Source organism: Saccostrea echinata, unplaced genomic scaffold, assembly GCF_033153115.1.
Source record: "Saccostrea echinata isolate AGI-Se365-2 ecotype Australia unplaced genomic scaffold, CSIRO_AGI_Sech_v1 ptg000062l, whole genome shotgun sequence".
In the NCBI taxonomy this organism is placed as follows: Eukaryota; Metazoa; Mollusca; class Bivalvia; order Ostreida; family Ostreidae; genus Saccostrea; species Saccostrea echinata.
Window position 1 is genome coordinate 2713433 of NW_026889811.1, and position 13742 is coordinate 2727174.

General features: G+C 33.9%; 2 protein-coding genes across 2 annotated transcripts; one reads left to right on the plus strand and one right to left on the minus strand.

The window, feature by feature from the left end:
* Positions 1–234: 234 nt before the first annotated feature.
* On the minus strand, positions 235–1668 carry LOC133175293 (putative nuclease HARBI1). The gene is made up of 2 exons (XM_061310389.1): positions 1517–1668; positions 235–1351 (listed from the first exon to the last, which is right to left on the minus strand). Exons 1-2 carry the CDS (start codon positions 1666–1668, stop codon positions 340–342), a joined length of 1164 nt encoding a protein of 387 aa, XP_061166373.1. The 3' UTR covers positions 235–339.
* Positions 1669–4263: 2595 nt separating this feature from the next.
* LOC133175401 (CCAAT/enhancer-binding protein beta-like) lies at positions 4264–6007 on the plus strand. Its single transcript, XM_061310504.1, has one exon. The coding sequence runs from the start codon at positions 4536–4538 to the stop codon at positions 5316–5318; it is 783 nt and encodes a 260-aa protein (XP_061166488.1). The 5' UTR covers positions 4264–4535; the 3' UTR covers positions 5319–6007.
* Positions 6008–13742: the final 7735 nt, after the last annotated feature.

Genomic DNA, 13742 nt, shown 5'->3' on the forward strand with positions numbered 1-13742 from the left:
TAGGTATCAACTTCCTAAATAAGTAGTTTAAACAGACTTTGAGAACCTTTTCAGTTGACCTTTAATACATGGATTACACTGTAAATTTCATCAAAACATCTGTAAAGGACTTTTTACAGCTGACTTTAAATACCTGTCAAGATATATCTTACTCTTTTTAACATGTTCCATAGTTTTATTTACATAAAAAGACATATAAGTTCGATTTGACATCTTTTGTTGAGTTTTGTTACATTGTTATATTTTTCTGTATTAAATTGTATTGTATTAAACAGTTACTGTATTCTTTATTGAATATGATGTTTAAAAACATGATGCATTCATTCTGAAGTTAGCCTATCACAAAAGATTCCTGGCTATTTGATTACGTTTCTGTACACCCTGGGCTTCACAGTCCTGGATTCCTGGAACATTATAATTTGCTGCAATAACATCTTGCTGAATGAAATCGTCGACTTCATCATGGTTGAAAATGCAGACATTATGTAAAACACAAGAGGTCATGATAATTTTGACAGCATACTCAATTTTCTGGGTTTCCAGGAAACGCAATCGGCGGAATCTACCCTTCAGAAGAGCAAATGCTCTCTCAATTACCATTCTGTTGCTGGACAGGTAGTTGTTATAGCGGCGTTGCTCGTGTGTCAGGTGACCATTGTCTCGGTAGGGAGTGAGTAGCCATATTCTTAGTGGATAGGCTGCGTCAGCTATGATATGGTATATATTTGGAATCATTTGTAATCCATTTTCCCATAAATCGGAATTCCTAAGAACTCTTGCGTCGTGACAGCTTCCTGGAAATCCGGTAAATACATGAGTAAACATCATGTCTTCCTTGCATACCGCTTGTAACTGCAAGGAAGGAAATCCCTTCCTATTGATGTATGAATCTCCATGGTTTGTTGGTTTTGCTATTCTAATATGAGTCCCATCTAATGCACCAGCAATCCCTGGAAATCCGTTCTTTTGCTGGAAATTGTTTGCGATTTGATTTAATTCATTGGGATTGGGCCATTTTATAAATTTTGACTTGAGATGAGTTAGAATTGAATTCATAACTCGGTCTCTAGCCCTGATTACCGAGGATGGCGAAATGCCAAAACGGTCTGCTATCCTGTCAATGCTGTCGAGAGTCCCTAGGTACCATAATGTGGTTAAAATATCTTTTTGTGGAAACATTCGTTCTTTACCACCATTACCGTCTTTCTTCATCTCTGGAACTTCCTCTAGATATGAAGAGAGGATTTGAAATGTCTGTCTTGACAGTCGAAACATTCTTCTAAATGAAGCATCAGAATAAAGGGGAACCACATCCTCCACATATCCATATATTTTTGGTTTTTCTTTCTTTCTGTAAATAAAAAACATCCAAATGAATATTTATTTCATATGCCAACCTCATTTAGTTTTTTTTTTTTTTCATTTTTGTTTCAATACTAATACCTAAGCCACTATAAAACACACGTGATCAAAAACCTTTTAGTTTTTAATTGATTCATAAATAGCCTTTACTTACATAGCGCCTGCTAGTGCAGGTAATAAGATATTTTCGTCCTCAGAATCAGAGTCAGTGTCGGAATCTTGAAATAAAACAAAAAGCAGACAGGTTTTCCGCCCATTGGCAGCCATGTTGAAAATTTCTCTTCTGTTCCGGTTCATTCCATTCATCACGGAGAACAGAACGTCCGGAATCGAATCGGAACGAATGAATGGAACGCATCCTCTAGAGGATGTTTCAAGAATGTACATATACTTCCTTATTACGATAACAGACCACGGGCACTTGTTTCTGTAATATTTTTCAAACCATAATACAAGGTAGAAGTCCGAATTAAATGGAGGACCCCTTTCCCAGAGTCGCAGTCATATATTTACACTCCTCGAAAAATGCACTGGAAAACTGTTTTTTTACCATTCTCTTCTACGATAATTTATCTACAAAACCATATATAATATGTTCGTATTTCCCAGTCCTGAAAAAAAAATTAAAAATCCTTTCGATCGCACCCGTGAAATAAATTCCAAATCCAACAACATTGATATATCCTCTAACTCTCTAATCTTATAACAGGACAGGGAGTTTTTTTGTTGTTGTTTTCTTTTTTTTTTTTTTTTTTTTTTTTTTTTTTTTTTTTTTACAAAATTCTTCCACTCGGCACACCTTAGTCGATTCGAACCTCATCTAACGAATGAAAAGTTTTCGTGAAGAGAAGGAAAATCGCGAGTTTTATCCCACTTCTGATATTCTTTTACACTGTGACAAAATATCACTTTGATATTCTTTCACAGTGACAAAATATCAATTTTTACACAATAAATAAATTGCGGTAGTTTACTGTTGAAAATATTTTAAAGACAAGCATGCCATATATAATTTTAAAGATAGATTATCATAGAAGAAAATGGCTAATAAATAGTCTCTCGGTGCCTTTTCCCTGAAGGTGTAAATGGCTGCGATTCATGAGAGAGGAGTACTGCATTGTCAATATTTTTGTGCAGAAACGATAACTCCTGCATTGTTATTGAGACAGCTTTGAAGTAAACAACACATGCTCATTATTTATTCATAATTAAGCTTATTTCACTTTTGCCAAAAAAAGGAAATTCCTAAAAAGTGCATATATCATAGGCTGAGTTCTAGAAGATCATTTATCTTAGCATTTAATCAAAAGGAAAAATAGAATCCAATAATATTAAAATTATATAGCATTCAATACACACAAACATAAAGGTGGCAGATAATGATTTTTCTTCCCCCGGTGAATGCCTCGGATGCTGCGTGCTTCTCTGACATTGATTTGTTTTCCTTTATTTACCAGTTGCCATGGGAACCTGTAAACTTCTCCGGGGCTGACCCGGTTCTCGGTGTTCCAATTCTTGACTTTGTACTGAATAATGACTCCGAGCTCTTGTCCATTCAGGATTTTCTACTGCCAACAACAGGGATCTAGATGTTCTAATCCAAATATAATCCGTTTACGGAGATTAGTAGATTTAATTAAAAACAATTAAGCCAGGGTTAATAACAAGCATGGCAAGTGGTCTTTCAATGATTGAATAGAAAATATCAAAAAGTAATTAATTATTTCCTGTCGGTATTCACACAATGCCTTCCAATCTATTATTTATTTGGAATGCCTTATGGTAAGTAAATTGTGGAAGCACTGAACAATAAAATATGCGTGTCAGCGATATATATTTACTGCATTGTGACTGAAGCACTCCAGTTCGTTTTTCAGTAAATGAATAGTATTGTGTCAACAACTACCAGAGATGGGCAACAAATGAAAAGGTGCTTAAGCAAAATTTTTACAAATTCGACTATTAAATGACCAGTATATTAAGGACAGATTATACACATAAAAAAGATGGATATCTGGATTGGTAGATATTTTAGGACCTTTTTTGGTTGTAAATGATGAAAATAACAAATTTCTAAATATAAGACAATTGTAAAGTTTCTATGATGTTCATAATTGTACCTTTCTGCAAGCACCCTTATAAATCTATACATTTTTTATCACTTTTTAACACACTACTGTGAAATTTGAATAAAAAATTAAAATTTACGCGGTTAAACTTATTCATTTTACTTACATGAACATGACTAAAGTTGTTATTTTCAGGGTTCTGGGGACAAAAAGTACGATCATTTGTCCTTTACTAGTAATATCATAAAGAGATGCTAAAACGTACAGAATAATTTAGCTAGCAAGATTTATCTATAATTGGTGTTCATCGTAAAAGGAATGATAAATATAGTTTTTATATAATTTACATTAAAATTATATAAAAACAAAAGATCTTTTCTTTTTTTTTTTTTTTTTTTTTTGAGTAAACGACTCATTAAGTATTTTCAGTATTTATGACATTGAAATGCGCTTCCTGGTGGCCAAAAACATCTGAATGATTATCAACATGCTTATTCGTGGTATGGAATTTAAATATAATGCAGAATAAAAAGTATTTATATTCCAAAAAGACATGAAAAGGGTGGGCCACTGTATAGCACACGATGAGTAAAAAGAACCGTATTTCTTTTTCATATCTTCTACGTGTTGGTCCACATTAAAAGAAAATCATTTTACTAAACATATAAAAAACACATATCATCTCAGGATCTAAGTATACATAATTCGAGATATTTATGCAACTATTCATCTTAAAATAGATTCTTCAGACGTCATTAAGCTATTTTTACGACAGATAGACATAACCCATTTCATGTGTGCCATTCCATTGTACTCTAAGGTGGTCTATTTGTTTTGCTACACAAGAGCGAACATTTCAACATAATGTGACGTCACTTGTGTAGCAACAACGAAGCGTCACATGTTGAATTAGTAATACACTATCAGGACTTACCTGAGCGCAAGCCGATATAAATTTAAAGGCCTCAGCAGGAAATCCACAATCCGTAGTTAACCAGCAAGGCTTGCACATCGTGTGTACTATATAAGCGCTCCAGCTGTATACAGTTAAGCTCCCGGATGGCCTAGTGAATCCTGTTGGCCATTACAAGATAATTGCATTGCATGATACAAACTACGATGGAAAGAAACCCCTTTGACTTGGACCCAGTGCTGGAAAATTCTGTGGACATCCAAGAACTTTTCGACAACTCCACTCAGGTGAATGACGAAACATTAGAGAAGCTTATCTTGGATATTAAATCTAATGACATTGTCCAGAGTGTAGCTGGAAGCGAAGACTTGACTACTCTTGTGAACGCTGCCCCGGTCACAGTGCAGGCTCAGCCCGTGCCTGATCAATCTCTTATTGCCCAGCTCAGCAGCTTTGACAACCTTGAGTTTGTGCTCAATCCGGAGCAGGTGTCGTCCTGTTTACAATCTGTCAGAGAAACTCTTCATTCCACCGGGTCAGCGGGATCTGACGATCTCGACCACTCATCATCCGGGTCATACGTAGATTCAGACGCCTCAGACCAGGACCTTTCATCACTTGTGACCCCGCCCCCAAGTCCCATGGATGTGGAGTACGTTCCCCGTCCCCGGGGACGACCAGGAAGGAAGCCGTCCGCGGGCGGACCGGTGAAAAAGAAGAGGCAGCCTGAAAAAGGTACTCGTGAATATTTTGAAAAAAGAGCTAGAAACAATCTTGCAATTCGTAAATGTCGTGAAAAAGCTAAGCTAAAACAAGTTGAAATGGAAGAGCGAATGCAATATCTTGAATCTGAAAATGTGCAACTGAAAGGAAAACTAGACGCCATGTCCAAACAGCTTGAACTTTTGAAAAACTTTGTGATCTCAAATGGTGCCAATCTTCCAGAAAACATTGCAAAAGTAGCGAAGAGCTGACAGGATTTAAGTTCAATCATTCATCCGTTGACAATCGAACTATGTTGTGCATTTTGTGATGCTCCATTTAGACTTAATATTTTGTACTTTTTCTATATTGTTAACGAGATATTGTCGGTATTACAAGATGTCACTTCTAAATCATTATCTCTAAAATGGCAAGCAATTTTCATATCATTTTACATATTAAAGAGAATTACGTGCATGCAGTCAGCCTGAACGCTGCCCCAATTCTTAACCTACACCCAAGTTACCCTAAATCCTCGTCACGATTTTTCTTGTTGAGAGGAGGCAGTCATGCAGAACCTATTATTCCTACCTGTAAATGCCTGGGCTAATCGATGAAGTATATTGTCGATGTGAATAATTGGAACGCGTCTTATTTTTTATAACAAAAGGCCTTGAAAAATCAACAGTTAAAATCGCCAGTGGGTATTAGTTACAGAGCTGACCGTGGTTTTTTACTGCATGTGGCATTATCATGATTATTATACACAGTGTAAATATTTTACTCTAGAACTGCGAGCAGTTCGTCCTTTACATGATGTACAATGTTTTTTTTTTTTTTTAATATATATTTCAGTAGACCTGAAGTGTTATTTTATAATAAACTGGCTATGCATTCATTGTCTTTTGATGCAATGGTTGGCACAGTCTTATGTTAATAAATTATGTTCAATAATTGAAAACCTTTGTTTGTAGTTACATTTTCTTGATAATGAAAGAAGTGGAACACCCTGAACTCGGAGCAATCTAGATCAGCATGAACTCGGAACATTATTTAGGCTTTATTCTGTGGGCCTGATTTGTAGATTTGCAATATGGCACTTGACCTTTGGCCTGTTCGCCACAATTTCAGTTTTGTTAGCCTCCGTACATGGGTCCCGCTGAACAAACACCACAGAATAATGGACAGTAATGGAGATATAGAGGCAAAAAATCGAACGTGTCAGGTCCTATAATTACAAGCGGCCGAATTGTGTTTGTATTAGTTCAAGTTATATGTAAATAATACCATTTTTCTTCAGTCAACATTGATTGCACGCACGATGGATTGTCAATAGCTTTCACTTTAAAGGGAAAACTAGTCAAATCACAATCTAACCTTCTCCAGAACTAACGCTAATCCCTCGCTGTACAAATACTATCAAATGACAATTTTTTTTTTCAAAAATAGAAGAGAACGGGACCAAAAAAAAAAAAAAAAAAGGGAAACATGAGAGCGAGAAAGTACGCTAAAGCCTCACTCTGTCCACCCGGAGTCGATAAACACCGCCAGCCAATGGTTATGAAATATTCAAGCAATTTTGATGTTTAGCCAAGATTTGTATGACAACCATATATCGATTTCTTATGGACAAGTTGATGAAGACACCATGAAAAGAAAATATACACCTTGACCCCCTCTCTCCAAAGGGATATAAGGCCTATCTATATCAATCAATGTATAAACCTGAACATCTCAGAGAGCAGATATACAGGTATATCATCAAATATGGTTTTTTAAAGTGAAGTGTAAATGAAAAGATTAAAAGGGGATGAAAAGGGTAATTGCATTTTATTTCGTGGCAATTAATCATGGAGTTCAAAGTAAATTTAACCACATTTAATTGGTAACATTTTTAGAAATTTTCAATTTTTCATTTCCGACATTTTATAGTTTTCATTTCCGAAATTTTCAAGTTTTCATCTCCGACATTTTTGAAGTAGTACTTTTCAGCAATGAAAGCAAGATTGAAGACTTCACTTATAAAAATTTGATTTTAAAGTATAAATCATTGAAATCCAAATAATGAGTTTTGCTCAGCTATCAATGAAGCGAAAATAATAAAGATTTTTCTCTCTCCCTGTGGCACTTGTAAGTGGTGAACTTTAGCTCATCTTCTTTTCAAAATGTTCAGATTAAGTTTCAAATCAGATATGTTAGGATGGATATTATAAGGCATATTTTGAAAATGTGGTTTGAAATAAATTCTTTTGAAATTCCATTTCCACCTACTTGGTTAACATTAAATTGCTGGAGAGGTACCCAGCAAAAATTCATTATGTTGTAAAGTGCTCTATCAATGAATTTGTGATGATATATGCAATGATTTCTTACATATAAAGAGGTTGGCCTATGAACCGGGGGGGGGGGGGGGGTACGGAGAGCGTCCCCAGAATAATGCTGTCGATATTTATAGTACACTACAGAAAACATAGTTACTATAGATGCTTGTGCCCCCTCAGTAATAATGTCTTACGTCTGATGGCTTTTTTAAAAAAAAAATTATGTCAAGGAATTTTTGCTTGGTAGCCCCCCCCCCCCCCTCAACTGAAAATACAGGTCCTACAGACCCTAAGAGAACATCTTTGTATTACAATATATTACTAACCCAGTTTGTAAAAAAGTGCTCAAAACCGTTATTTTTAGTCTCCACTCTCTAACCATCGAATTCTTCATTTAAAATTGTTGAATTTCTTGGTATGACATCTGACCAATGAAACGCTGAAATCGCTATGGTAATAGAATAATCAACCCATGGAGCTACATAAATTGATCCTCAATGTCGATTGGAAGAGTATATATCGTCTTCCCCATTCGACTCTACACTTTTTTATTCTTATTGATCCGTTACCAATAACCTAAATACATTCTTAATATCTGAACCTAGAATTCTGTCGGTTCATTCAGAGTAGATGTGATGTTTGGCTGCCATTGATGAGGAATTCCTCAACTCAAGGCTAAATCACTACTTTTGATAAAGAGAAGATGCATTCCACGAGTTGGCTGTTATGATGGCGTGATATTGAGGAAGCCTTGGTGAGATACGGTCAGAGGGGCCCACATACAACCACAATCTCAACTTGTTCACGCACATACAAAGTTTTAAAATGAAGTGTTTTGAAAAGGGTTTAAATTTGGCCAACATTCGTGATCTTTCTAGTGTAAATATCATTGACTAAAAACCAATTTTGAATGCCTCCTACAACCACGATACGGGTGAGCGAGTTGGTTCGCAGATACACAGACTTAATAATGGTAGATAAAAGCGAAGAGTGTCTGTTTGCATGGTGCACACACACACACACACACACAAAACATTTTTTTTTACAACATAGACTCTAAACTATGAATTTCATTGATTAAATAGAGATAGAAAAGGGAAAAAAAACAACACAAGAAACACGTAAAAGTAGGGATTTGAAACAATTAGTTATACCCCTAATTGATGAGTAAAACAAATGTTTTAAACCTATGTGCAATTGATGTGAATTTTCATTAATTTCTCTAAATACGTTTATATATTGATTATTCAATCAATAGGCTCGGTGGTAAAAATATCAGCTATCATCCTACACGGCTCTGGAGAGTTATATATACAAGAACATGTAGTAGATCTAGGCTCAACCCTTCACCGATTAGATCTTCAACACACTTCCAGGAAAACCCTATGAATACGTTTTCTAATTTAAGCGATTTTGTCACTATAAACAAGATGTATTTTTCCATGATGCACGTTAAAATGCATCATGATTAATGAACTAGTACCTATAAAGCACACGAGAGAGACACAAGTTGATGCATTCAGATAAACATCTAGGGAAAGTCTGGATTTTCCCACCTCATTAATAATTATGTTAAGCACGTGCCCCTTCGCGAAAACAATCAACATGTCAGACGAGAGACGTTTTTTGAATGGCAACATTTTAATTCACTATGATAAATCAAGGCCAAAACGTCAACAACTTTAATTTTGCTTTACTATTATTGCATATTTAATTTGAAAAAATCTAAAAATTAACAGAAAACTCAAGTGATGATTGACAGAACAATCAAGTGTAGAACCATTCATTTGCCTTTAAATATGTATAATGTATGCACTTCTTACAGTGATGAGAAATAGAACAAATTATATTCACTTCAACAGAGTAATTTTGAATAAATCGCTACCAAGCCGGATATTAACGTTATGTGGCACTTGGATGAAGAGATGTAGCGGATGCTCCTCTTATAGAGAGCACCGGAGATGGCGGACTATCTTGGATTATTTAACGATCTGTTTAATCTGTTGTAACTTGTATCTCATTATCTGGCCAGTATGGACGACTTGGGCTGAGGGGACAGTGAAAATATCGGTCACCTTTGTTTACAATTCAGCAAAACTTTCCCACTGACCCATTAACAAGAACAGTGTAACTTCAGCATAGCTCTTTAAAGCTAGTGTCATATCTAAACTGACTGTACATAAATACAAAATTGACAAATTGTAATATTGCATATTTTTTATCAACCCCATGCATTCAAACAAATAAAATTAGCGTTAAAAATAAAATTCGATTTAAATAAGTTTCCCGTTTTTTTAACCTTATAAAATGCATGAATACGACCAAGTTTTTTACCCACCTGCAAGCGTTCACTAAAAAATATGACCATCGAATTTAAGCAAATACATGTAATTAACCCAGCAAGTATAAAAATACATGTAATTAACCCATCAAATATAAAAATACATGTAATTAACCCAGCAAATATAAAAAAAAAAATAAGGTTATATTGCTCGAGGATAACCAACATCATAACGCTTTTTTTCATTCATTGGAAAATCGTGAAAATGTTGATTTTTAGAGAGCAAAATCAAAGCAAGTAATGTGACCTAATTTTAGTGACAAGACATGGCAAACATGACATATTGAAAGGTAGATGCGCATTTAGTATTTGTCATCAATGGAATGTTTTAAATTTAATGTTTTCAATAGTTTAGGATGGGAAACAGGTTCTTGTCACAAGAGGAAGGTGTGTATAAATTAATCCTGGATTCCCCTCTATACCTGTACAGGTGTTCTAACATCGCACAATATCAAAACCAAGAAATCATTGTCAACCGGACATGTAAACAAATAAAAAAAAATAACACCTAAGTCTGTGCAATTAAATTCAATGAAGTGCAATTAAATTCAATGAAGAACCTAAGGTAATAATTATATTTTCCTTTCATTTTGAGGTGACGAACGTTAGCCTTGTGTGGTGAATTGAACATATTTTATTGACACAGAGTCAAAAGGATTAGACACTAGTTCAAAAACTTAGATAGTCTTCTCCTTATACAACATTTTGTAAAATTGCCAAAATAAAATAAATGTATATATATGGTCTACTACATATACATAGTAGTTTCTGTAATAGAAAGAAAATAAGGTCTTCTTTAAATGTACAAATATAGATTTATATTGGTAAAAAATTAAGCTTTCTTGAAAAGCGACCACATCCATTTAGAAAAGTTTGAATAATCTTGAAAAGTTCAGCATTTTGTTCATTAGTAAGAGAATCATCACCCCATAGCATTAAATGTACATCTATAACATATAAATTATTAAATGACAGTAGCCTATTCATGAAGGAATTCCTTGCTTTTGCATAATTTTTACAAGCGAAAAACAGATGTATGCATCTTCTAGTAGTCCAACCTTGTGTGGGAAACGGTGAGACTAGACTAGGGGGTTGTATCAAGAAGTGTACGTTTATAAGGCGAAATATATACAGCGAAAATCCTCTCATATTGAAAAAATGCGATAATTATGGATGGAGATTGGTCATTTTTTCCGACTTTGGCATGCGCAGGCTATTCACAGCTGAAAATAATTTAAATCCATGTGAGATTGTTGCAAATTGTGTAGATCCCAGTTATATATGAACTATATACATGTACATTATTTCAAAGATAATTTTGTTATGATAGATATTTAATCTTTCACTTTCTCATTCGGCGAAACATCGGTATTTTTCTTGGCTTATTTCCCCATTTTCTTTGAATTTTGAATAGAATTAAAATCTGTTACATTATGTCAATCTATTTTCAGAGAGAGAAATGCACAATTTCCGGTTATACAGCGAGCAAATGCCATTACCTGAACAAGTATATACCTGTTAAATGTACAATTAACAATCAACAAATTGATGATCAACTTGATGAGTAAAAAGTTTTTGAAGACTTGTAAACATTACATGTCCCTTTAAGAGAACGAGTAGAGACAATTATTGCAGCCCGGAGGACCGGGCTGCTCTATACATATAAGTTTGTTTTGGTGTATGGGATTGAGGTGGGAGAAGTTATTCAGAATTGAAGGTTATCTATATATTAAAAAGATTACACATTAGAATGTTCTTTCCCTTTATAAATTACGATATACACAATATATTTACTTCCATGAAGTACATCTTTAAAAATATATGTTTTTCATATATGTAATATACAAAGTTGCCTTTCATTTTAATTTACTATCGACAAAACGACAGGTCCCTTTTTTTTTCTTTCTTTTTTTTTTTTTAGAACATTGAGTTTTACTTATCTCATAAAAACGTACGTTACACAGTTTGTGTTTTATATTCATTAAGTCAAATATATTTTTGATGATACTAGGTGCTACATGTGTCTGATTCTAATTTATTATATTTTATGCAGTCAACAGTTACTTAAGGAAATGATAAAGTTTAAAACGATATCGTTTTTGTTTGATTTTCATCCGATTAGAAGCTTTCCACGGGTGAATCTTCCCGCCTAAAGTCTCAATCATTCAGAGGTATGCCTTTATCACACAAATCAAAGCGGTTTGATGGTCAAGATTTTACTTCATTTATTTTATTTGATTTTATGCCCGTTTTAAGAATGACATATCCCAACTGTATTCTAAAACGTGCATAATATCAAATTTCTTTGACAGTCTAGTGTATATCAAGCAGAAACATTTACAAAAAACTAAAAATAACCACTGTGCGCTTAAAAAAATGTTACGAATATAATTCGAATTTCCTCGACAATATATTATATAGAAAATATACATTATCCTTGACCCAAGCGCCTATGGCTTTTATACTAAATTTGATTACGGAGACTCCGTCTACATGATCAATACATAGGGCTCACGGTGGGTGTGACCGGTCGACAGGGGATGCTTACTCCTCCTAGACACCTGATCCCACGTACCTCTGATGTTTCCAAAGGTCCCTGTTTTTGACCTGTTCACGATTCGTTCTCTTTACTAAATTTATAAGAATGGAAACTATTCATTATTTTCACCTTTTACATTTTAGATGTTTGATAACTAAACCTAGAAAATAAGAATGAACAATCTTACAATCCCTTTAACACAGTATAGTATATAGACCTTTTTTCTGATCATTAGTTTTACTAACCCTAAATGACATATATCAATTATTATTATTCTTTAAAATTAAATCTTTTAACTGCATTGTAAACATATTAATATTCTCTGTAGTTAATTGAGTAATTCGAAATAAAGTAATAGAAAGGATATCTACATATATTTACGATGAACAGAGCAATGGAGGAAATTCAGATTTCAGAAACTACCGTTGTAGTTTGTTTGTTTGTTTTGTTTTGTTTGTTTTTTTTTTTTTTTAAGGAATAAATAAATCATTTAGTAAGTACTAAATTGATTAGATGAAGGAGATTTATGAACAATATGACTAAATGTTCTGCAAACCAGACTACGGCATAATTGCGTATTGAATTTATAGATGCAATTCAATATCAAGTCTTTTATGCTCCTGTGGTAAAGTTGAGGCTACATATCATTACATATCATTATTTTTTTTGTATGTCCAAAGTATGAGAAAGCCAGAAAAGATTTTTTAAATAAATTTTTACAATTTGACAAGATCCACATTCTAGATACTCATGTCTTATTATTGGGGGTAGATTCATTGAATGCTGCAGAAAATGAACGTCTCTTTTCTTTTGTTCAAACATTTATTAAACATTCTGATAGATTTCCTTGTTAGCATTAATTAATGTATCAATATATGCATTGGTACAAAATTAAGTGTATCTATATATCAGCAAAATGCATCGTTTTGTAAACTTTTGCAAATATTGTATACTTTAAAACTTCATGTTTAACTGTGACGATTTAAATGTGTAATTTACATGTAGGGAGAGGACGTAATAAGTTTTCAGAACTTGTGCCCAATCCCATTGTATTTATAAATTACAATAAAATATGTTCAAACAATATGACTACACTTCTTTGACTTTTTTTCACTGGTGAGAAATTTGGGGAAATGCCTGCTTTTAAGCATTGGGAATGGGACCGCCCCCTAATACCTGAATTATGTATTTTGGAGGATAATACAGAATTTCAAGTTGGAGGGGCACTGTTAAGTAATACGTACCATTATCTTTACCAAAACGGTACATAATGCCTTTCATATGCACTGATAATAAATAATAGATGTTCGCTAGATTTCTATGAGTGAAGACGAAAAGTTTATAAGATTTTATATAATGCATCTTCAATAGATGACCAACTTAGCCCTGTCCTGAAGAGTGAGCCCTTAAGCCGGGGCACTAAATTTCACAATTTTACTAGAGAACTCATTGTTCATTTTAATCATGCCAACAATTTGACTGATTCATTCATAAA

What these genes read in the sequence shown, in the direction of transcription:
- LOC133175293 (XM_061310389.1), bottom strand. Translation starts at nt 1,668, where the DNA reads ATGAATGGAATGAACCGGAACAGAAGAGAAATTTTCAACATGGCTGCC. An exon ending in CCTGCACTAGCAGGCGCTAT is followed by an intron (nt 1,352 to 1,516) that starts GTAAGTAAAGGC and finishes TTTTATTTACAG; the next exon opens with AAAGAAAGAAAAACCAAAAA.
- LOC133175401 (XM_061310504.1), top strand. Translation starts at nt 4,536, where the DNA reads ATGATACAAACTACGATGGAAAGAAACCCCTTTGACTTGGACCCAGTG.